The sequence below is a fragment of the Ranitomeya imitator genome, chromosome 1 (assembly GCF_032444005.1).
Source record: "Ranitomeya imitator isolate aRanImi1 chromosome 1, aRanImi1.pri, whole genome shotgun sequence".
Taxonomy (NCBI): Eukaryota; Metazoa; Chordata; class Amphibia; order Anura; family Dendrobatidae; genus Ranitomeya; species Ranitomeya imitator.
Genome location: NC_091282.1, coordinates 795,537,549 through 795,563,482, shown reverse-complemented (window position 1 = coordinate 795,563,482; position 25,934 = coordinate 795,537,549). Strand labels below are relative to the sequence as shown.

Sequence of the window (25,934 nt, the reverse complement as noted above, 5' to 3'; positions counted from 1 at the left end):
TATAATCCTTACGTGTGAAAGTCTCCGGTAAGACCTAAGTACCACAGGAAAGAAAAACGCAACTTTCCTGAGGAGCCTTAGGCTGTGTGCACACGTTACGGATTTTTCGCGTTTTTTCGCTATAAAAACGCTATAAAAATGCATAAAAAATGCTTACATTATGCATCCCATCATTTAGTATGCATGCCGCAATTTTTGTGCACATGATGCGTTTTTTTGTTCATTAATTTTGCAGATTTTTCGCATTTTTCCCACTATTTAATGCATTGGGAAGCTCTGGGAAAAAAAGGCGAAAAAAACACGCAAAAAACACATGCGGATTTCTTGCAGAAAATGTCCTGTTTTGCTCAGGAAATTTCTGCAAGAAATCCTGAACGTGTGCACATAGCCTTATAAGACTCCTGACGCTAAGTATCCGGATGTCATGGATGAAGAATTAAAGGGGCTCTCCAACATCGCTCACTGACCACTGTGCATGCGTCATTACAATGGAGAACCCTTTTAAAGTGAAAGATACTTCTTAGAAAAGTGCCAATAGACAAAATCAAAAAATTATTTTCCAAGCATTCCCTCCCTGTTCGTTTGACGCTATCTGACGAGACAAGCTTGCGGACTGTTCTAATAAATACTTAGAATCAAAGGTTTTTACCTGTGCACATAATGCAGCTGATGGATGGAGTGTATGGCAAGCACCATCTCTGCCAGATAAAACTTGGCCATGTCCTCGGGGAGGCGATCCTCGAATTTACTGAGAAGAGTTAGAAGGTCTCCTCCTACGTAGTAATCCATGACTAAATACTGCAACAAAGCACAGACGAGAGTCACCAGCAATCACCCAGAACCACGATGTAAGTCATGGGGGACACCAGACTGTGCAGGAACCATAAATCATGGCACAGCTGTAATACCCCCCTACATGAGAAGCACAGAGGGGCAAGATGGAGCTGCAGCAAGTTCTGCTGACAGAGCTACCAATTATGTGAATAAGAAGCAATGAAACATGGTCCAAAATCCTACACGAGGATGGAGGCTACCTGGAAAGATGTCTCCCATATACAGCACACAGACATGAGGGATTCCTGCTCTCCTGTCTCTATGAAGCACATGCTCTAAAGCAGCAGCAGCATGGAGCACATAAACACAGCAGTTCTGAGCCGTGTAGATGTGAATCCAGCTCTGGGGGTCAGGAAAAAAACTTACTAGAATGGGACAGTAATATGTAAGACATTACATAGCAGTATTGAGCAGTGCAGCTGTGAATCTGCTCAACTGTTGGGTGAGCAGCAGCATTGAGAATATTGTACAGCAGTACCGGCTGGTGTAGCTGTGAGAACTTATCTAGAGAAACAAACAACCAGAAAGCAGCAGCAAGGAGGACATTATACATCTGCACTTAGCAATGTAGATGGGAATCCAGTTCTGGCGTGAAACAAAACTTACAAAAAGGCTGCCAAGGTTTTTATGGCTATTTAAGGAGCGCACGCAACTACTGACTACAGATCTCTTTGTCCAAACTTACAGTCGATATTTACTTATGAAACAGTAGGTTCAGGTCAGTTGACCCTTGTTTAATGAGTCCGCACCCAGACTAAGACGCGCAAATCAGAACATCAACTGAAAACAGCAGGACCGTCTGTATGTTTGTGCCTTTCTCACTCGCTCTACTCCTCCTCTCCTCATAGACATCAGTAGGCAGCTGTGATCTGATTCCTCAGTGACTTAGATCAGCTTTTTGCAAAAAAAAAAGCAAGCAATTCAACAATGTACTGCACGACCCCCTCCTTGAAAAATCTTGGTTGCCCATGTGATATCACTTCTAACCTTTTCAGGAGCATGCGGGCTGCAGAGAACAGAGGCTTGAATACCAAAAACTACATTGTATCTTTTGATTGATTAAAAGGAAATATGCAATTCACAATCAAAACATTACCAAATAATTCTCATCCTGAAAGGCGAAGTGTAACGTGGTGATCCACTGACAGTCCCCATAGACCAGCACGTTCCTCTCTTCCCGAAAGCAGGCAGTCTGAAAGTGGAAGGAAAGCCAAGAGTGAAAAATCAGACGTTTGCCCAGCAGCACACAGTACAGAACAAATACATGGACAAGTGGACACCCGGATATAGAGCCCTGAACAGCGACACCACAAACAAGGGGCACTTACTTCTGCTCTTTTCAGCATCTCCCATTTGTTGAGGATTTTCATGGCATAAATGCGCTCCGTGCTCTTCATTCGCACCACAGCAACCTGAGGAAACATAAGACTGAGCGATCGGCAGACAAGAACAGCTCCACACCGGGAAGAAAGGAGCAGCGGCTGAGAGCGCCGCACCGAGAAGAGAGGAGCAGCGGCCGAGAGCTCCGCAGAGAAGAGAGGAGCAGCGGCCGAGAGCTCCACACCGAGAAGAGAGGAGCAGCGGCCGAGAGCGCCGCACAGAGAAGAGAGGAGCAGCGGCCAAGAGCTCCGCACCGAGAAGAGAGGAGCAGCGGCCGAGAGCTCCCCACCGAGAAGAGAGGAGCAGCGGCCGAGAGCTCCACACCGAGAAGAGAGGAGCAGCGGCCGAGAGCTCCACACCGAGAAGAGAGGAGCAGCGGCCGAGAGCTCCACACCGAGAAGAGAGGAGCAGCGGCCGAGAGCTCCACACCAAGAGAGGAGCAGCGGTGAGAGCTCCACACCGAGAAGAGAGGAGCAGCGGCCGAGAGCTCCGCACCGAGAAGAGAGGAGCAGCGGCCGAGAGCTCCGCACCGAGAAGAGAAGCGGCCGAGAGCTCCGCACCGAGAGCTCCACACCGAGAAGAGAGGAGCAGCGGCCGAGAGCTCCGCACCGAGAAGAAAGGAGCAGCAGCGAGTGCCCTGCTTCGAGAAGAGAGGAGCAGAAGCTGAGAACTCTGCTCAGAGAAGAAAAAAAATCAGTACAGGACCTAAGTGAGGACCCGTTGAAGTGCTGAGGCACGAAACGGCCGTTGTCCGCTTGTTTCACATCCCTCCCTGCACATTTTTTGTACTATGTCCGAATAAAGTATTGTGACCAGCATATACGGGCAAGTGCACTTCATTTTTTCTTCTTCTGTTGGACTATTATGTTGCACTTTGGAAGCTGCACCCCGTAAGGTATTTGGCTCTCTGATCAGTTTGGGTTGTTGCTTTTTTAGAATCCAACTATATAGCAGCGGTGCGGGGGTTTTTCTTTTGTATTGCTAATGTATGTACATAGTGACTGCACTAGCAGAATAGTGAGTGCAGCTCTGGGGTATAATACAGGATGTAACTCAGGATCAGTAATGTAATGTATGTACACAGTGACTGCACCAGGAGAATAATGAGTACAGCTCTGGAGTAGAATACAGGATGTAACTCAGGATCAGTAATGTAATGTATGTACATAGTGACTGCACCAGCAGAATAGTGAGTACAGCTCTGGAGTATAATACAGGATGTCACTCAGGATCAGTACAGGAACAGTAATGTATATACACAGTGACTGCACCAGCAGAATAGTGAGTGCAGCTCTGGAGTAGAATACAGGATGTAACTCAGGATCAGTAATGTAATGTATATACACAGAGACTGCACCAGCAGAATAGTGAGTGCAGCTCTGGAGTAGAATACAGGATGTAACTCAGGATCAGTAATGTAATGTATATACAGAGACTGCACCAGCAGAATAGTGAGTGCAGCTTTGGAGTATAATACAGGATGTAACTCAGGATCAGTAATGTCCTATATGTACACAGTGACTGCACCAGCAGAATAGTGAGTACAGCTCTGGAGTATAATACAGGTTGTAACTCGGGATCAGTACAGGATCAGTAATGTATGTACACAGTGACTGCACCAGCAGAATAGTGAGTACAGCTCTGGAGTATAATACAGGATGTCACTCAGGATCAGTACAGGAACAGTAATGTATATACACAGTGACTGCACCAGCAGAATAGTGAGTGCAGCTCTGGAGTAGAATACAGGATGTAACTCAGGATCAGTAATGTAATGTATGTACACAGTGACTGCACCAGCAGAATAGTGAGTACAGCTCTGGAGTATAATACAGGATGTAACTCAGGATCAGTACAGGATCAGTAATGTATGTACACAGTGACTGCACCAGCAGAATAGTGAGTACAGCTCTGGAGTATAATACAGGTTGTAACTCGGGATCAGTACAGGATCAGTAATGTATGTACACAGTGACTGCACCAGCAGAATAGTGAGTACAGCTCTGGAGTATAATACAGGATGTCACTCAGGATCAGTACAGGAACAGTAATGTATATACACAGTGACTGCACCAGCAGAATAGTGAGTGCAGCTCTGGAGTAGAATACAGGATGTAACTCAGGATCAGTAATGTAATGTATGTACACAGTGACTGCACCAGCAGAATAGTGAGTACAGCTCTGGAGTATAATACAGGATGTAACTCAGGATCAGTACAGGATCAGTAATGTATGTACACAGTGACTGCACCAGCAGAATAGTGAGTACAGCTCTGGAGTAGAATACAGGATGTAACTCAGGATCAGTAATGTAATGTATGTACACAGTGACTGCACCAGCAGAATAGTGAGCACAGCTCTGGAGTATAATACAGGATGTAACTCAGGATCAGTACAGGATCAGTAATGTATGTACACAGTGACTGCACCAGCAGAATAGTGAGTACAGCTCTGGAGTAGAATACAGGATGTAACTCAGGATCAGTAATGTAATGTATGTACACAGTGACTGCACCAGCAGAATAGTGAGCACAGCTCTGGAGTATAATACAGGTTGTAACTCAGGATCAGTACAGGATCAGTAATGTAATATGTGCAGTGTTACATTTCTTGTACAGCTTCACTTCTGTAAACTGTAGGAAGTTGTATAAGAGGAGGACAAGCCCTTTAAATATACAGATCACTTGTCCTTGAGAGACATGATACTCTGGACGTCTGGCAGGAAATGGGATTATACTCTGTATTGTGGAGCTAGATGATAAGATGTGGGCACAGAACATTAATACTTCAGGTATGTGGCAATCAGAGCCTGTCCTCATCAGAGGATTGGCCACCCGACCTGCACATTCCAGGACTGGTCCTTCACAGGAGGGAAATGCTAGATTCTTGGTCAGGACTATCCACCAAGACAAGGCAACCCAAGCTATGAGCCTTACTCCTGGCAAATGAGATGTAAGGTCATACTCGGCATTCACCGACACTGGAGTACCACAGCAGCACCAGCGCGCCAATATACAGTGCTTGACCCATACACTTACCTCCCCGAACGCTCCTCGGCCGATAACCTTTATAATTTCGAAGTCCTCGCGTCGTAGCTGCATTCCCTTCAGTAGCTGTGTGAACGGTTTTGCTGTGAGAAAAAGAAAAAAATCATAATGAGGGTCTAATCCAAGCGACACAATGTATAGTGGTACATCGGCTTTAGGCAGACGTAATATGTGCTGGCTGTCAGTGAATAGACACAGTCTTGATTTTGACAGGTATGTAGAATGTAAATATAAATGTCTCCTCACAGTGACAAGAAGCAGAGATAATGAAAAACATGTTAAGGGGAGAACCAGTACTGGGTGCAGAACGGTGATCGCTGCCCCACAAATACACGGACTCATTATTGAGTTCCCTACTCTCCAATCCAAGGCTTTTTGGGACCACAATTCCCAGCATGCCCCAACCTACAAGTAAAATACAGTCATATAATTTGTATACATGTGCACGAAGAAAGACACTGATGTGAATAACAAGTGGCCACTCGATATCCAATGCTGGTAATCATCGACAAATATTAAACCGCACCGATCAGTAAAAAAAAAAAAAAAAAACCACAGGAACTAAAAAAGGACGAGGAAATGGAGGAGACCGAGCAAACCAAACTCCAAGTGTCCATGCAAAAATCAGTAACTACATCCACCAAAGCCAGTTACACCGCTCTGTGTATACTACATAGGGGACAGTATATTAGCTATATTCTTGTACATAGGCGCAGTATTATAGCAGTTATATTCTTGTACATAGGGGCAGTATTATAGTAGTTATATTCTTGTACATAGGGGACAGTATTATAGTAGTTACTAGCTATTGAACCCATTCTACGCCCGGGTGGCGAGCATTTATATTGGTATATGGTCTCCATCCTGGTATGTGCTGCTCCATCCTGCGTCCCCATCCCGTCATGTGCTGCTCCCATCCTGCGCCTCCGTTCTGTCATGTGCTGCTCCCATCCTGCGCCTCCGTTCTGTCATGTGCTGCTGCCATCCTGCACCCCCGTTCTGTCATGTGCTGCCCTATTCTGTCATGTGCTGCTCCCGTCCTGCGCCCCCGTTCTGTCATGTGCTGCTCCCATCCTGCGCCTCCGTTCTGTCATGTGCTGCTGCCATCCTGCACCCCCGTTCTGTCATGTGCTGCCCTATTCTGTCATGTGCTGCTCCCGTCCTGCGCCCCCGTTCTGTCATGTGCTGCTCCCATCCTGCGCCTCCGTTCTGTCATGTGCTGCTGCCATCCTGCACCCCCGTTCTGTCATGTGCTGCCCTATTCTGTCATGTGCTGCTCCCATCCTGCGCCCCCGTTCTGTCATGTACTGCTCCCATCCTGCGCCACCGTTCTTTAATTTGCTGCTCCCATCCATATGCCCCATACGCTGCTCCATAGTATATGCCCCGTATCAGGTGGCGTAAGTAACAAATAGCTGTGGCATGAAGTGCCACAGCCTCATGCCACAACAATTTGTTACTTGAGCCACCTGATTCCTTTCTGCCGCTATTTTATTAGTCCTCCTGCTGGCGGAATCGGCGCCTGCGCAGTCCGCGCTTTCCGGCGCCATTTTCTTGAAGACACACCTGCAGTGTGTCTTCAAGAAAATGGTGCCGGAAAGCGCGGACTGCGCAGGCGCCGATTCCGCCAGCAGGAGGACCAAGAAAATAGCGGCGGAAAGGAATCAGGTGGCGTAAGTAACAAATTGCTGTGGCATGAAGTGCCACAGCTTCATGCCACAGCAATTTGTTACTTACGCCATTCCTTTCCGCCCATTTTCTTCGTCCTCCTGCTGCCGGAATCGGCGCCTGCGCAGTCCGCGCTTTCCGGCAACATTTTCTTGAAGACACACTGCACTCTATAATATAACGCTAGGAGTGCCGCGCCTGCGCAGTCTATAAAGGCTTCGGACAGAGTGACGCTCCCAGCGTTATATTATAGATATTCTTGTACATAGGAGCAATATTATAGTAGTTATATTCTTGTACATAGAGGCAGTATTATAGTAGTTATATTGCTGTACATGGGGGCAGTATTATAGTAGTTATATTCTTGTACATAGAGGCAGTTTTATAGCAGTTATATTCTTGTACATAGGGGCAGTATTATAGTAGTTACTGTATATTCTGGTACATAGGAGCAGGATTATAGTAGTTATATTCCTGTACATAGGGGCAGTATTATAGTAGTTATATTCTTGTACATAGGAGCAGTATTATAGTAGTTATATTCTTGTACATAGGGGCAGTATTATAGTAGTTATATTCTTGTACAGAGGGGACAGTATAGTAGCTATATTCTTGTACATGGGAGGCAGTGTTATAGTAGTTATATTCTTGTACATACAGGCAGTATTATAGTAGTTATATTCTTGTACATACAGGCAGTATTATAGTAGTTATATTCTTGTACAGAGGGGACAGTATAGTAGCTATATTCTTATACATGGGAGGCAGTATTATAGTAGTTATATTCCTGTGCATAGGGGCAGTATTATAGTAGTTATATTCTTGTACATACAGGCAGTATTATAGTAGTTACAGTCATGGTCAAAAGTATTGATACCCCTGCAATTCTGTCAGATAATACTCTTTTTCTTCCTGAAAATGATTGCAAACACAAATTATTTGGTATTATTATCTTCATTTAATTTGTCTTAAATGAAAAAACACAAAAGAGAATGAAGCAAAACATTGATCATTTCACACAAAACTCCAAAAATGGGCCAGACAAAAGTATTGGCACCCTCAGCCTAATACTTGGTTGCACAACCTTTAGCCAAAATAACTGCGACCAACCGCTTCCGGTAACCATCAATGAGTTTCTTACAATGCTCTGCTGGAATTTTAGACCATTCTTCTTTGGCAAACTGCTCCAGGTTCCTGATATTTGAAGGGTGCCTTCTCCTCACTGCCATTATTAGATCTCTCCACAGGTATTCTATGGGATTCAGGTCTGGACTCATTGCTGGCCACCTTAGGCTACTTTCACACTAGCGTCGTACACTGCACGTCGCTATGCGTCGTTTTGTAGAAAAAACGCATCCTGCAAAAGTGCTTGCAGGATGCGTTTTTTCTCCATTGACTAACATTAGCATCGCATTGCGACGCTTTGCCACACGTCGTAACCGTCGTGCGACGGTTGCGCCGTGTTGTGGCGGACCGTCGGCAACAAAAAAACGTTACATGTAACGTTTTTTGCAGCGTTGTGTCTGCCATTTCCGACCGCGCATGCGCGGCCGGAACTCCGGCCCCACCTCCTCGCAACTCACAATGGGGCAGCGGATGCGCTGGAAAAATGCATCCGCTGACCCTGTTGTGCGGCGCATTCACTGCTAGCGTCGGTGCGACGGGCCGAGTACGACGCTAGTGTGAAAGTAGCCTTAGAAGTCTCCAGTGCTTTCTCTCAAACCATTTTCTAGTGCTTTTTGAAGTGTGTTTTGGGTCATTGTCCTGCTGAAGACCCATGACCTCTGAGGGAGACCCAGCTTTCTCACACTGGACCCTACGTTATGCTGCAAAATTTGTTGGTAGTCTTCAGACTTCATAATGCCATGCACACGGTCAAGCAGTCCAGTGCCAGAGGCAGCAAAGCAACCCCAAAACATCAGGGAATGTTTGACTGTAGGGACCGTGTTCTTTTCTTTGAATGCCTTTTTTTCTCCTGTAAACTCTATGTTGGTGCCTTTGCCCAAAAAGCTCTACTTTTGTCTCATCTCACCAGAGAACATTCTTCCAAAACGTTTTAGGCTTTTTCAGGTAAGTTTTGGCAAACTCCAGCCTGGCTTTTTTATGTCTCAGGGTAAGAAGTGGGGTCTTCCTGGATCTCCTATCATACAGTCCCTTTTCATTCAGATGCCGACGGATAGTACTGGTTGACACTGTTGTAGCCTCGGACTGCAGGGCAGCTTGAACTTGTTTGGATGTTAGTCGAGGTTCTTTATCCAACATCCGCACAATCTTGCGTTGAAATCTCTTGTCAATTTTTCTTTTCCATCCACATCTAGGGAGGTTAGCCACAGTGCCATGGGCTTTAAACTTCTTGATGACACTGCGCACGGTAGACACAGGAACATTCAGGTCTTTGGAGATGGACTTGTAGCCTTGAGATTGCTCATGCTTCCTCACAATTTGGTTTCTCAAGTCCTCAGACAGTTCTTTGGTCTCCTTTCTTTTCTCCATGCTCAATGTGATACACACAAGGACACAGGACAGAGGTTGAGTCAACTTTAACCCCTTTACCCCCAAGGGTGGTTTGCACGTTAATGACCGGGCCAATTTTTACAATTCTGACCACTGTCCCTTTATGAGGTTATAACTCTGGAAGGCTTCAATGGATCCTGGTGATTCTGACATTGTTTTCTCGTGACATATTGTACTTCATGACAATGGTAAAAATTATTTGATAGTACCTGCGTTTATTTGTGAAAAAAACGGAAATTTGGCGAAAATTATGAAAATTTCGCAATTTTCCAACTTTGAATTTTTATGCAATTAAATCACAGAGATATGTCACACAAAATACTTAATAAGTAACATTTCCCACATGTCTACTTTACATCAGCACAATTTTGGAACCAAAATTTTTTTTTGTTAGGGAGTTATAAGGGTTAAAAGTTGACCAGCAATTTCTCATTTCTACAACACCATTTTATTTTAGGGACCACATCTCATTTGAAGTCATTTTGAGGGGTCTATATGATAGAAAATACCCAAGTGTGACACCATTCTAAAAACTACACCCCTCAAGGTGCTCAAAACCATATTCAAGAAGTTTATTAACCCTTCTGGTGCTTCACAGGAATTTTTTGAATGTTTAAATAAAAATGAACATTTAACTTTTTTTCACAAAAAATGTAATTCAGCTCCAATTTGTTTTATTTTACCAAGGGTAACAGGAGAAAATGGACCCCAAACATTGTTGTACAATTTGTCCTGAGTATGCCAATACCCCACATGTGGGGGTAAACCACTGTTTGGGCGCATGGCAGAGCTCGGAAGCGAAGGAGTGCCATTTGACTTTTCAATGCAAAATTGACTGGAATTGAGATGGGACGCCATGTTTCGTTTGGAGAGCCCCTGATGTGGCTAAACATTGAAACCCCCCACAAGTGACACCATTTTGGAAAGTAGACCCCCTAAGGAACTTATCTAGAGGTGTGGTGAGCACTTTGACCCAACAAGTGCTTCACAGAAGTTTATAATGTAGAACCGTAAAAATAAAAAATCATATTTTTTCACAAAAATTATCTTTTCGCCCCCAATTTTTTATTTTCCCAAGGGTAAGAGAAGAAATTGGACCCCAAAAGTTGTTGTACAATTTGTCCTGAGTACGCTGATAGCCCATATGTGGGGGTAAACCACTGTTTGGGCGGATGGGAGAGCTCGGAAGGGAAGGAGCGCCGTTTGACTTTTCAATGCAAAATTGACAGGAATTGAGATGGGACGTCATGTTGCGTTTGAAGAGCCACTGATGTGCCTAAACATTGAAACCCCCCACAAGTGACACCATTTTGGAAAGTAGACCCCCTAAGGAACTTATCTAGAGGTGTGGTGAGCACTTTGACCCACCAAGTGCTTCACAGAAGTTTATAATGTAAAACCGTAAAAATAAAAAATCATATTTTTTCACAAAAATTATCTTTTTGCCCCCAATTTTTTATTTTCCCAAGGGTAAGAGAAGAAATTGGACCCCAAAAGTTGTTGTACAATTTGTCCTGAGTACGCGGATACCCCATATGTGGGGGTAAACCACTGTTTGGGTGGATGGGAGAGCTCGGAAGGGAAGGAGCGCCGTTTTTACTTTTCAAAGCAAAATTGACAGGAATTGAGATGGGACGCCATGTTGCGTTTGAAGAGCCACTGATGTGCCTAAACATTGAAACCCCCCACAAATGACACCATTTTGGAAAGTAGACCCCCTAAGGAACTTATCTAGAGGTGTGGTGAGCACTTTGACCCACCAAGTGCTTCACAGAAGTTTATAATGCAGAGCCGTAAAAATAAAACAAAATTTTTTTCCCACAAAAATTATTTTTTTAGCCCCCAGTTTTGTATTTTCCTGAGGGTAACAGGAGAAATTGGACCCCAAAATTTGTTGCCCAATTTGTCCTGAGTGCGATGATACACCATATGTGGGGGGAACCACTGTTTGGGCACATGGGAGGGCTCAGAAGGGAAGGAGTGCCATTTGAATGCAGACTTAGATGGAATGGTCTGCAGGTGTCACATTGCGTTTGCAGAGCCCCTAATGTACCTAAACAGTAGAAACCCCCCACAAGTGACACCATTTTGGAAAGTAGACCCCCTTAGGAACTTATCTAGATGTGTGCTGAGCGCTTTGACCCACCAAGGGCTTCACAGAAGTTTATAATGGAGAGCCGTAACAATAAAACAAAAATTTTTTCCCACAAAAATTATTTTTTAGCCCCCAGTTTTGTATTTTTCCGAGGGTAAAAGGAGAAATTCGACCCCACAATTTGTTGTCCAATTTGTCCTGAGTGCGCTGATACCCCATATGTGGGGGGGGAACCACTGTTTGGGCGCATGGGAGGGCTCGGAAGGGAAGGAGCTCCATTTGGAATGAGGACTTAGATGGAATGGTCTGCAGGTGTCACATTGCATTTGCAGAGCCCCTAATGTACCTAAACAGTAGAAACCTCCCACAAGTGACACCATTTTGGAAACTAGACCCCCTAAGGAACTCATCTAGATGTGTTGTGATAGCTTTGAACCCCCAAGTGTTTCACTACAGTTTGTAACGCAGAGCTGTGAAAATTAAAAAAAAAAATCTTTCCCCCCAAAATTATTTTTTAGCCCCCAGTTTTGTATTTTCCCGAGGGTAAGAGGAGAAATTCGACCCCAAAAGTTGTTGTCCAATTTGTCCTGAGTACACTGATACCCCGTATGTTGGGGGAAACCAACGTTTGAGCGCATGGCAGAGCTCGGAAGGGAAGGAGCGCCATTTGGAATGCAGACTTAGATGGAATGGTCTGCAGACGTCACATTGCGTTTGCAGAACCCCTAATGTACCTAAACAGTAGAAACCCCCCACAAGTGACCCCATATTGGAAACTAGACCCCCCAGGGAACTAATCTAGATGTGTTGTGAGAACTTTGAACCCCCAAGTGTTTCACTACAGTTTATAACGCAGAGCCGTGAAAATAAAAAATCTTTTTTTTTCCCACAAAAAATATGTTTTAGCCCCGAGTTTTGTATTTTCCCAAGGGTAGCAGGAGAAATTGGACCCCAAAAGTTGTTGTCCTATTTGTCCTGAGTACGCTGATACCCCATATGTTGGGGTAAACCCCTGTTTGGGCACATGGGAGAGCTCGGAAGGGAAGAAGCACTGTTTTACTTTTTCAACGCAGAATTGGCTGGAATTGAGATCGGACGCCATGTCGCGTTTGGAGAGCCCCTGATGTGCCTAAACAGTGGAAACCCCCCAATTATAACTGAAACCCTAATCCAAACACATCCCTAACCCTAATCCCAACAGTAACCCTAACCACACCTCTAACCCTGACACACCCCTAACCCTAATCCCAACCCTATTCCCAACCGTAAATGTAATCTAAACCCTAACTGTAACTTTAGCCCCAACCCAAACTGTAGCCCTAGCCCTAACCCTAGCCCTAACCCTAACCCTAACCCTAGCCCTAACCCTAGCCCTAACCCTAGCCCTAGCCCTAACCCTAGCCCTAACCCTAACCCTAACCCTAGCCCTAACCCTAGCCCTAACCCTAGCCCTAACCCTAGCCCTAGCCCTAGCCCTAACCCTAGCCCTAACCCTAGCCCTAACCCTAGCCCTAACCCTAGCCCTAACTCTAACCCTAGCCCTAATGGGAAAATGGAAATAAATACATTTTTTTAATTTTTCCCTAACTAAGGGGGTGATGAAGGGGGGTTTGATTTACTTTTATAGCGGGTTTTTTAGCGAATTTTTATGATTGGCAGCCGTCACACACTGAAAGACGCTTTTTATTGCAAAAAATATTTTTTGCGTTACCACATTTTGAGAGCTATAATTTTTCTATATTCTGGTCCACAGAGTCATGTGAGGTCTTGGTTTTTGCGGGACGAGTTGATGTTTTTATTGGTAACATTTTCGGGCACGTGACATTTTTTGATCGCTTTTTATTCCGATTTTTGTGAGGCAGAATGACCAAAAACCAGCTATTCATGAATTTCTTTTGGGGGAGGCGTTTATACCGTTCCGCGTTTGGTAAAATTGATGAAGCAGTTTTATTCTTCGGGTCAGTACGATTACAGCGACACCTCATTTATATCATTTTTTTATGTTTTGGCGCTTTTATACGATAAAAACTATTTTATAGAAAAAATAATTATTTTTGCATCGCTTTATTCTCAGGACTATAACTTTTTTATTTTTTTGCTGATGATGCTGTATGGCGGCTCGTTTTTTGCGGGACAAGATGACGTTTTCAGCGGTACCATGGTTAGTTATATCTGTCTTTTTGATCGCGTGTTATTCCACTTTTTGTTCGGCGGTATGATTATCAAGCGTTGTTTTTTCCCTCGTTTTTTTTTTTTTTTTCTTACGGTGTTTACTGAAGGGGTTAACTAGTGGGCCAGTATTAGAGGTCGGGCCGTTACGGACGCGGCGCTACTAAATATGTGTACTTTTATTGTTTTTTTTTTTTTATTTAGATAAAGAAATGTATTTATGGGAATAATATTTTTATTTTTTTTTTCATTATTTTGGAATATTTTTTTTTATTTTTTTTTTACACATTTGAAATTTTTTTTTTTTACTTTTTTACTTTGTCCCAGGGGGGGACATCACAGATCAGTGATCTGACAGTTTGCACAGCACTCTGTCAGATCACTGATCTGATAGGAGTGCAGGCTGCTTCACAGTGCCTGCTCTGAGCAGGCTCTGTGAAGCCACCTCCCTCCCTGCAGGACCCGGATCCGCGGCCATCTTGGATCCGGGGCTGGAGGGAGCAGGGAGGGAGGTGAGACCCTCGCAGCAACGCGATCACATCGCGTTGCTGCGGGGGGCTCAGGGAAGCCCGCAGGGAGCCCCCTCCCTGCGCGGTGCTTCCCTGTACCGCCGGCACATCGCGATCATCTTTGATCGCGGTGTGCCGGGGGTTAATGTGCCGGGGGCGGTCCGTGACCGCTCCTGGCACATAGTGCCGGATGTCAGCTGCGATAAACAGCTGACACCCGGCCGCGATCGGCGGCGCTCCCCCCGTGAGCGCTGCCGATCGCATATGACGTACTATTGCGTCCTTGGGAAGTAAAGCCCACCCCACATGGACGCAATAGTACGTCTAATGGCAGAAAGGGGTTAATCCATGTCAACTGGCTGCAAGTGTGATTTAGTTATTGCCAACACCTGTTAGGTGCCACAGGTAAGTCACAGGTGCAGTTAATTACACAAATTAGAGAAGCATCACATGATTTTTCGAACAGTGCCAATACTTTTGTCCACCCCCTTTTTTATGCTTGGTGTGGAATTATATCCAATTTGGCTTTAGGACAATTCTTTTTGTGTTTTTTCAATTAGGACAAATTAAATGAAGATAATAATAACAAAGAATTTGTGTTTGCAATCATTTTCAGGAAGAAAAAGAGTATTATCTGACAGAATTGCAGGGGTGTCAATATTTTTGGCCATGACTGTATATTCTTGTACATAGGAGCAGTATTATAGTAGTTACAGTCATGGCCAAAAGTATTAACACAAAACAGCTGACATGTCGCGACTTTGATGTGGGCTCACCGCCGGTGCCCACATCAAAGGGGGTGACACGGCATGCGCAGTAATAGTACGGCGCATGTCGTGAAAGGGTTAAGATGCGAGACTCGTCCAAGTTTCTCGCATGTGTGATCCCGGCCTTAAATGAAGACACACACACGAAATCTGCGTTAGGCCGAGGTCACACTCGCAAGAAACTCACACAAGTCTCTTGCTCCAATACCCGGAACTGCCACCGTCACTCGGGGGTGGAGCGTGTGGCTGCATGTATTTCTATGCAGCTTAACGCTCCAGTCCCGAGTGCCCGCGGCAGTACCGGGTATTGACGCCGGCCTTAAATGCAATATGCTAAATTTAAAAAAAATTTTTTGAAAAAAAATGGCGTGGGCTCCTGCGCAATTTTCTGCGCCAAAAGGGGAAAGCCGACGGCTGGGAGCCAATATTTGTAGCCTGGGAAGGGGGTAATAACCATGGCCCCTCTCTAGGCTATGAATATCAGCCCGCAGCTGAATGCGTAGCCTTTACTGGCTATTAAATTAAGGGGACCCCAAAAAAAAAAATGAAGTGGGGTTCCCCTATATTTTATAGCCAGAAAGGCTACACAGACAGCTGCGGGCTGATATTATTAGCCTAGAGAGGGGCCTTGCTATTGCAAGGTGACATTAAGCCTGGTTAATAATGGAGAGGCGTCAATAAGACACCTATCCATTACTAATCCTATAGTAGTGAAAAGGTTAAAAAAATAAAGACACAGCCAGACAAAAGTATTTTAATATTCTTAATTTTACCATACTCGATCGCCTGCATAAAAAATTAAAATAATAAACCAACCGTATACTACCTGTCCACCGTAGTCCAATTAATAATGAATGTCCCACGACAATTTCCCTATGGAACAGTGACAGTGATGTCACTGCTCTATAGGACCTCCAGTGACACACTGAGAGGAGACAATGGCTCCCTGCAGTGTATCACTGTGGTAACCTTAGTTCAGAGTCTCACTTTATGGCAAAGCTGTGTTGGAATTTTCCCACACGCAGTGCCACAAGTGAGACTAGGGACTATATTCGCACAGGGGCGAAGGAATACATTGTGGGGAATACATTGTGAAAAGATACCATCCATCATTGTATTCCTGGAGCCCCTGGAGAGCGGTCACATCAGATTATGTGGCTGCTCTCCACGGGAGATCGTTGTGGGACACTCGTTTTAATTTGATATCTGCGGATCAGGGAGTATAGTGTTTGTTTATTATTTTATTATTTTTTACAGGTGACACTGGCTTTGGGGATCAAGGTGACAAGTGATGGGGAGTATGAACTCTATGTTTAATGTACTGTATGTCTATATGTATGCATTGTATGTACTGTATGTATGTTATGAATGTTGCATGTTCTGTATGCATGTACAGTATGTTGCATGTCACACGTCGCATGTGCACACAGTGTAGACGAGTCAGTCTCTGCTACATCTGGATGCCTGACATCCAGATGCAGCAGAGCCTGTAGATGATCGCCGGAGATAACTCTCCAGCAATCACCTACACTGCAGCGTTCTCACAATCAGCTGATCAGCTGTTTGTGAGAACCAGACTAGTGACCCGAGATAACTCCCGGTCACGTGCACGGCAGTTCTCTCGATAACTTATCTTATCGCGAGAACTGCAGTGGACGAGGGACTTCCAGCGGCGGGACAGGTGAGCCGGCATGGACATGCATAGAAAGCTGCAATTACACAGTTACTACGCATGTGACTAATCACTAGATGCGATTTTACCGCATCTAATGATTGTGTATGGGAAATTTACGGCGCGCCGACGGAGCGTCGCCGCACTGTAAGCAGACATGCTGCGTTCTGAAAAGACGCGCCGCATGTCCGTTTACGCGGGTCTGCCGCCTGCGTGTTTTACCGCATAGTGGAGACGGGATTTCATGAAATCCCCTCCACTATGCTGTAACATCTGGACACCGTGTCTGACGCTGCGGCTCTAAGCAGCGTCAAACACGCAGCGTTTCCTGAATGTGGAAACATACCCTTATAGTAGTTATATTCTTGTACACAGAAGCAGTATCATAGTAGGTATATTCTTGTACATAGAGGCAGTATTATAGTAGATATTTTCTTGTACAAAGAGGCAGTATTATCTATACACAATTGTCTAAGGGGCACTTCCGTCTGTCTGTCTGTCCTTCTGTCACGGTTATTCATTCGCCGATTGGTCTCGGCAGCTGCCTGTCATGGCTGCCGCGACCAATCAGCGACGGCCACAGTCCGATTAGTCCCTCCCCATCTCCTCTGCACTCACTGCCGGCGCCCGCTCCGTAATCCCCTCCACTCACCGCTCACACAGGGTTAATGGCAGCGGTAACGGCCCGCGGTGTAACGCACTCAGTTACCGCTGCTATTAACCCTGTGTGTCCCCAACTATTTACTATTGATGCTGCCTATGCAGCATCAATAGTAAAAATATGTCATGTTAAAAATAATAAATAAATAAAAAAAACCTGCTATACTTACCCTCTGCCGCCTTTCTCGCTCCTCGCCACGCTCCCGGGACCGCTCCATTGCAAGCGGCAGCTTCCGGTGAGATCCCGTCCCAGGGCTGGTGTGCGACCAGGACCTGCCGTGACGTCATGGTCATGTGACCGCGACGTCATCATAGGTCCTGCTCACACCAGCCCTGGGACCGTCGGAAGCTGTCGCTTGCAATGGAGCGATCCCGGGAGCGTGGTGAGGAACGGGAAAGGCAGCGGATGGTAAGTATAGCAGGACTTCAACGGGCTATAGGTGAGTATATGTTTATTTATTTTTTAAGTCTCTATACTACGTGGCTCTGTGCTGGGCAATATACTACGTGGCTCTGCTATATACTACGTGACTGGGCAATATACCGTACTACGTGGGCTGTGCTACATACTACGTGGCTGGGCAATATACTACGTGACTGGGCAATATACCGTACTACGTGGGCTGGGCAATATACTACGTGGCTGGGCAATATACTACGTGGCTGGGCAATATACTACGTGGCTGGGCAATATACTATGTGCACATGCATATTCTAGAATACCCGATGTGTTAGAATCGGGCCACCATCTAGTAGTAGTTATATTCTTGTACATAGGGGACAGTATCAGCTATATTCTTATACAAAGGAGCAGTAATATAGTAGTTATGTTCTTATACATAGGAGCAGCAATATAGTAGTTATATTCTTGCGCATAGGGGCAGTAATATAGTAGTTATGTTCTTGTACATAGGGGCAGTATTATAGTAGTTATATTCTTGTACATCGGAGCAGTATTATATTAGTTATATTCTTGTACATAGGGAGCAGTATTATAGTAGTTATTTTATTGTACATAGGGGCAGTATTATGGCAGTTATATTCTTGTTCATAGGGGCAGTATTATAGTAGTTATATTCTTGTGTACATAGGGGCAGTATTATAGTAGTTATATTCTTGTACATAGGAGCAGTATTATAGTAGTTATATTCTTGTACATAGGAGCAGTATTATAGTAGTTATATTCTTGTACAAAGGGGCAGTAATATAGTAGTTATATTCTTGTACATAGGGGCAGTATTATAGTAGTTATATTCTTGTACTGAGGGGCAGTAATATAGTAGTTATATTCTTGTACTTAGGGGCAGTAAGATAAGCCTATGATGAGTGGCAGCTGCGCTGTGACTGCAGACATAGATGAGAACTATCACTCGATGTCATACATAGGATGAATTGGTGGCTGTGGGATTTGTAGTGACGCTCACGTGACGTGTCAGCTTCCTATAATAGAGGAACTGGACTGTTTCACATATGCTATCACTTGATTTATAGTACACTGCTGTCAAGGATGATAATCCTTTATCTGGCAACACTGCAGATTTTAATCCCCCCCACCCCAATATACTTTTTTCTCTCCAGGTATTTCTTGTTAACCCCGTCAGTCTTGCCCCGTTTCCAGCTTCATATGAATAGTTTCTGATATGAGATTTACGATCATATAGCTATTCTCCTGTGGTTATTGGGGTCCCCGGCTCCCCCTTAGGCTGCAGACCGGTGGATACTGTTGGCCGTCTGATCGGCACATTTACCTGTCCTAACAGGATCATAAACAATTTTCTCTCTCATATTTGCCGAGTGACTCAGCGCAGGTAATAAAGTGCAGCTCCGCCCGACATCGCAGAGGCTCAGAGCAGCAGCTTATCTCTTAAAGGGGTATTTCACCTAAGGTTCTGGCTGTGGGACCAGGTGCTAAACACCTGTGTACATATCCAGACATATATATACAAATACAACAAGTGCGATGATGAAAACCTTCTGTGAAAATCTTGCACTCTGAAATTCATCAGTCTTTGATAAAAGACTTTGATAAAATGGCTGAAAACAGAGAACAGTACACAAGACCTGGCCTTTTAACTGAAGCATCCAATGACGGGCACCTGATTTAGGCTTCGTTCTACTTTGTCATTTTGCTGGAGTCTATAAGAATATATTGTATCTGGGCTTAGATATTGTTTGAAAGGTTTAATACAAGAGTAAAAACAGACGAGCAGGTCACGAGCAGATTACTGTAGCTGGAAAAAGACAAAACAGCACTGCCTTTCGTTCAAAAATTATCAAAAAAGCTTCACATTCCCAGTCCTCATTTACCATGCAGGGTTGGAAACATGAAAGTATGATCCCGTCACTTGGTTACAGTCTTGACAATCCTGAGTGGATGTGAGCTTTCCTGTAATGATACATTGTAGCGAACCATCAGGCCAGATTTAGATCACAGAGGATGGTCTCTGCTATATACCACTGAAGCAAACGCTCTGCTGTGATAATGTCAGGATGGGTTTCCATCCTCCTGTGCTCACATCTGCGGAGGAGGCTCTAAGGCCTGGAAAGGCCACTTATGACAGCAGAGGGTTTGCTGCAGCTGTGTCCCCTCGTTCTTCACTGGCCGAACAGCGCAGCACCTGACAGACCAGATTCTGAGTTCGTCGGACGATGTTTACAGTCTGATGGTTCCTTATAGACATGATCCCTTTTCTTTCACTTTAAGCAAGCAGACATTTAAAAAAAAAGTGTATTTGAAAGTATCATTTATAGAAAAACATGAAACAGCGATGAAAGATTCGGCCTCGGCGTTTGCATATAAAAAAAAAAAAAAAGCGGCATTTCGGGAGGAGTGGTGAGAATGGCAGTCGGGGTGTGCCTGCTCCACCTGGTCAATCCGCTCTTTAAATGTCAATATATGACATGCCTGGCCCTGGATACACACCCAGCTGGGGTACAGAGGAGCTACAATCAGGGTGGCGAGCTTGTATTGTGCACAGGCTCATGTCAGACGGGTTTGCTGAAAGCTCTGCGCAGGTAACAAGAGATGAGGCCGCCCCCGGCTGTAACAACACGCCGTCGACGCAGGACAACGAGAATGAGAGTTAGGAGTCGCTGACACCAGAACCATATGGGGAAAAAATACCAAGATCGTGTGCTAACTCAATCAATGTATGGTGCACCCCCAAAATTAATGATAGGGCAACTAAAAAAAGGCTTTTTTCCAGCAGGTAAGGAGTTCACTCCAACTCCTCGGTCCATTAGGAGCCTTCTCTGATGCAGCTTGTGGAGAGAGATATACGGCCACTTCCATATAACAGGTCAGTATCCTGTTTGCTCCCAGGGCCGCAGCTGCACGTTGGGTTTCGTGGAGGTCCTCGCTTCCTCTCTGCATCCTGACCATTATGCCTCGGCACAGAGCTGCAGGTCAGGAATTTCCTCTTCGGGATCCGATGTTCCCCTCTAGATGAAACGCTCAATGCCTGCTGGCGGCGGGTGCTAGGCTAAGCCTCTGCCATGTAGCTAATTCTGCCGCATTCGCCTGTGGCCTTGAGGCTTCCTTTCATCCACTCTATGGCACCACCTGATGATCTCAGGCCTTCTCCACCATTATGGATCTGCACAGTCTATTTCCCCCCATAAGGCAACCACTTTCCATAAGAAGCTCCGTATCAATGACGGAAATCTGATGAATGTTGTCCTCCAGGGTGATGGCCAAGCAAAGCACAAGGTTCTATAAATGAGTACAAAAATGGAAAAAAATATGAAGAAAATACTAAGTGCACGAATATCTGAGAGTCGATACTACAGTAACCCAAGACTGATTAGCTCTGGAGATCCAGGGGTTAATTATCCAGGCTGCAGAAACAATGAGATGCTCATCTCATTTCTGGCAGAACAACACAGACATATGAATAGTAGATCTGTCAACAGCATCTTGTTGATGGTTTCCTGGTAGCAAAAGAAATTTGTTTTTGCATACAAACTTTAAGAGCCGCCAATGACACCCAGAGGCTACATCAGAGCCCACGGATAGGAGCCATCCTAAAGGAATAGCTCCTGTTATAAAGCGCACAATAATCAAAGGGAACCTGTCAGCATGGAGATGCTGACTGCATGCTACACAGCAGGAGGAGCTGAGTAATTTTAGATAAAGGTTTGTAAGAATAAATTTAGTTTAAGTTGAGATGTGTCCATCACTGATTATGACCCGCCCACTGGACTCCTAAGTGCAGAATAAGGTCATAAATAAATAAATTACAAATTATATTTTTTCCCCGCAAACTTATATATCAATCCTCTTGCTCTATAACATGATGCTAGCAAATGTTCGATTTGACCACCTCCCTTTAAGAAACCCATTTCCCCATTTATTAGCATACCCCAAACACTCTTGCACCATGACCCTTATGGAAAAACCACAATTTTCTTTCTACGTATATGGACAAAATAACACAAACCATCTCAAGCTTTGCAGGTCATGAATCTAATGCCAATACTACAGTTAAGACTGTCACCAAACAGGAAATATGGAAAGCACCAATGGGGGTAAAAACAATCTCTTTATACCAGTACAGATTAGCTTCTTTATCACGACTTGTTAGATGCCAAACAAAACAACATATCTGGCTTCCTCCAAAAACGGCGCCAACTCTGTGCACAGGTTGTGTCTGGTATCACATCTCATGTCTAAGCATGTCAATGGGGCTGAGCTGCAATACCACATGCCACCTGGTGAGGTGCTGTTTCTGGAAGAAAGTAGGTGTTTTTCTAATTCTGGACGAACCCTTTAAATCCTGTTCAGAGGAATTGAATTTACATTATTAAAAAAAAATTATTTCCTATTCTTTTAAAGTTAGAAAAAGATCAACTTTTAAAACCATTTCTAAGTCCCCAGATGAGATGAGCGCAGATAGCCTGCTGATCATGGCTGCAGATGTGGCCTCTGCCGCCTGTTAAACAATGGAGGTGAGAGGTTGTCAGCTGCTGAAGTGATTGCTTCCTTTTCCTGTTCTATCTACTTCCCGGGAAGTGACGGTTAATCCCTCACAGACTGGGGGAAAAAAATCATTTTTTTTACTTTAGCTAGGATGGGGGTCATTAAATATTTATAGGGAGTAATGTCCCCATTGAGACTTCCGGACGGCAGCTCTGACTACTCGGCCAATCGCTGTAATCCATGAAGTCACGCCAGCTGTCAGCCATGTCACCCGGCAACAAATCAACCCCTTATGGGGCCCGCCGGCCAAAAGCTTGGGGAGGATTTTTAAAAAAAATATATTTTAAATAGAACTTTATTCTAATGATTTCAAGTCAGATACAGAACAAAAAGGGGATAAAAGAAATTAAAGAAAAAAAAAAAGGCATCATTCCAAACGCTGGCATACGTGCACCATTTTACGCGGAGTGTAGCTACATGCGGCCCCTACGTGACTTCCTCTAAAGGTTTATGACCCAGCTGGTATATAACCGCGCTGTTAAGTGTAAGGTAAACTGCTATAAACCGCCCAATAAGTGGTGAAAAGTGGAGTACACGCACCTACCCTGCACCAGGTGAGGGCTGGCACACACTGCGGCCTGACGCTTTACTGGTGTGAAGATTTAAAGGGACGCAGCTCCTCAAACACTGGGGTCATCATTAGCACTTGCTTTGCTGCTGCCTGAAAACTGTCAACAAGCAGCTGCTGACGGATCTCATCTCACCCATAACATTATATGCAAATCAACGAGCCCCAGAAACGTAAATTGAAATCATGCAGCCTCTATTTCTCACCACGTGCAAGATCTCTGCTTGCTTTTCGTGGAATGGAAAATCTAGAGGAAGTAAGAAAGTCTTGATCATCTCCAGCACCGGTACATTGTGGAGCCAATCTGGATGAGCAAAGCTGAAGTAAAAAACAGTGAGTGAATAAGACAAGGTGTGAATTAATTTGAGTAAGCAGTGCTGCACTATAAAGCACAGAGACCTAAGATTAAAAACAAGGTGCAGCAGTCAATTCACGCAGAGCTGCAGAGTATAATGTTCATGGTGTAAAACGAGCGAGATGGAGAAAGCAACTACGAGGAGCTCAGATGAATCAGAAGGCAAATTTCAGACTACCGCACACTCCAACAGACTATGCAGCTCAGCTCAGGAAACGATAGCAGTGTAAAGCACTGTGGAAGGATTGGAAAGGACAGCTCTCAGATTCTGATAAGACCAGAGGCTTTTTTACTTTGGACTCCAATAAACCAGGCAGTCGAGTGGAGTCACTAGTCATAGCTGTGCGCTAAAGAGCTGAGCTGAAGGGTAAAGGATGGAGGAAGGCCAGTACAGCTGTCTGAACCTCTGATGAGACAGAAGGAAGATTTCAAATAACCTCAGACTCCAATAGACAATGCAGCTAAGGCTACGTTCACACTAGCGTTGTGCGCCGCTGCGTCGGCGACGCAACGCACACGCAGCAAAACGCACGCAAAAACGCTGCGTTTTGCGACGCATGCGTCGTTTTTTGCCGAAATTTGGACGCAAGAAAAATGCAACTTGTTGCGTTTTCTTGGTCCGACGCTTGCGGCAAAAAAGACGCATGCGTCGCACAACGCAACAAACAAAAACGCATGCGTCCCCCATATTAAATATAGGGGCGCATGACGCATGCGTCGCCGCTGCGTCGCCCGACGCAAACTAGCATAACGCTAGTGTGAACGTAGCCTAAGCTGGAGTCACTGATCTTAAACAGAACGGCGGCAGTGTAAAGCATGGGAGACTGACAGGATAAGAACTTGAGCCTCTGATAACGCAGGGCTTGGATTTCAGATTACTACAAACGCCAATAGACAATGAAGCCCAGGCAGGAGCCACTGAAGAGAAGCGCTGTGATGTAAAGAATAGGAAAAGGACAGAACTGTGCCCTGAGCCTATAACAGGAGGTTTATTTCATACAACCTCAGACTGCGATAGACAAGGAAGCTCAGCTAAAGCTGTGTCAGCATTACTCATGCACATTGCCTTTAATTAAAGGTGACCTTCCTAACACCAGGGTGCTTCGTGCATTAAGTGAAGCCTGGAGGGAGGCTGCACAGGAAACGGTCATCTGCAGTGCCGGCCATTACAGCTCATTAAATATTAACGAGCAATCATTGAGTGCAATTACACAGAACAGACGGCCTCTCGCTTCTAGGAAAGCTGGGTGACCAGCAATATGGCCGCCCGCAGGCATCTGTCAACTAACTGTCAAGGCTTGAGGTTCATCTAAGTAAACGCTCTTTAAGCAATTTCCTGAGATTAGTAAATTGGCAGTCAGTTGTCAGGACACAGCTCCCCCATCACAGGAAAGGATTCTTCGCTCCTACAGGATTTTTCCTGCCTCCTCAGAGATTCTCAAATGTCATTTCCTACAATGTAATAGTGGCCCCATCTGTCAGCTGGACCCCTCACCCAGCAAGGACATGCCACACTGGTCAGCAACGCGGAGCTCCTATGGCCACTGCATGCTGGGAGTTGTAGTTTTACAACAGCTGGACAGTGCCAAGATAACAATGGCTGACAAAACATGCTGGGAGTTATAGTCTTATGACAGCTGGAGAATTGGTGGCACATGCCTGACTCAGCATGTTGGGAGTTGTAGTTTAAGAGCAGCTGGAAAGATTATGTTTACAACTAGCCACCTGGGCATGCTGAGAGTTGTAGTTTTGCGGCCAAGAGAGCCCCTAGATACAGATTGTGATCAGGAATTGTAGTTTCAATACAAGATGAATGAAAATAAAGAGCATGCCAGGAGTTGTATTTGCACAACAACTAAACAATACCAGGCCTATATATATTTCATAAAGCAAACTGGGAGTTGTAGTTGCAAAATACAGGTCCTTCTCAAAAAATTAGCATATAGTGTTAAATTTCTTTACCATAATGTAATGATTACAATTAAACTTTCATATATTATAGATTCATTATCCACCAACTGAAATTTGTCAGGTCTTTTATTGTTTTAATACTGATGATTTTGGCATACAACTCCTGATAACCCAAAAAACCTGTCTCAATAAATTAGCATATCAAGAAAAGGTTCTCTAAACGACCTATTACCCTAATCTTCTGAATCAACTAATTAACTCTAAACACATGCAAAAGATACCTGAGGCTTTTATAAACTCCCTGCCTGGTTCATTACTCAAAACCCCCATCATGGGTAAGACTAGCGACCTGACAGATGTCAAGAAGGCCATCATTGACACCCTCAAGCAAGAGGGTAAGACCCAGAAAGAAATTTATCAACAAATAGGCTGTTCCCAGAGTGCTGTATCAAGGCACCTCAATGGTAAGTCTGTTGGAAGGAAACAATGTGGCAGAAAACGCTGTACAACGAGAAGAGGAGACCGGACCCTGAGGAAGATTGTGGAGAAGGACCGATTCCAGACCTTGGGGAACCTGAGGAAGCAGTGGACTGAGTCTGGTGTGGAAACATCCAGAGCCACCGTGCACAGGCGTGTGCAGGAAATGGGCTACAGGTGCCGCATTCCCCAGGTAAAGCCACTTTTGAACCATAAACAGCGGCAGAGGCGCCTGACCTGGGCTACAGAGAAGCAGCACTGGACTGTTGCTAAGTGGTCCCAAGTACTTTTTTCTGATGAAAGCAAATTTTGCATGTCATTCGGAAATCA

The 25,934-nt window shown here is 44.8% G+C and overlaps 2 protein-coding genes across 4 annotated transcripts in view; one reads left to right on the top strand and one right to left on the bottom strand.

Moving 5' to 3' along the window:
* The window catches only part of LBHD2 (LBH domain containing 2), a 764,964-nt gene that overhangs the window by 429,545 nt on the left and 309,485 nt on the right, over nucleotides 1-25,934 (top strand). The gene's annotated exons all lie outside the window — the stretch shown is intronic.
* CDC42BPB (CDC42 binding protein kinase beta) overlaps nucleotides 1-25,934 on the bottom strand; it is a 96,321-nt gene that overhangs the window by 63,277 nt on the left and 7,110 nt on the right. For all 3 annotated transcript variants that reach the window (XM_069737678.1, XM_069737685.1, XM_069737692.1), the window contains exons 2-5: nucleotides 5,253-5,344; nucleotides 2,163-2,246; nucleotides 1,931-2,026; nucleotides 650-798 (exon numbers count right to left, since the gene is read on the bottom strand). In XM_069737678.1, the coding sequence (XP_069593779.1) occupies nucleotides 650-798; nucleotides 1,931-2,026; nucleotides 2,163-2,246; nucleotides 5,253-5,344 (421 nt within the window). The remainder of the gene's footprint in view (nucleotides 1-649; nucleotides 799-1,930; nucleotides 2,027-2,162; nucleotides 2,247-5,252; nucleotides 5,345-25,934) is intronic.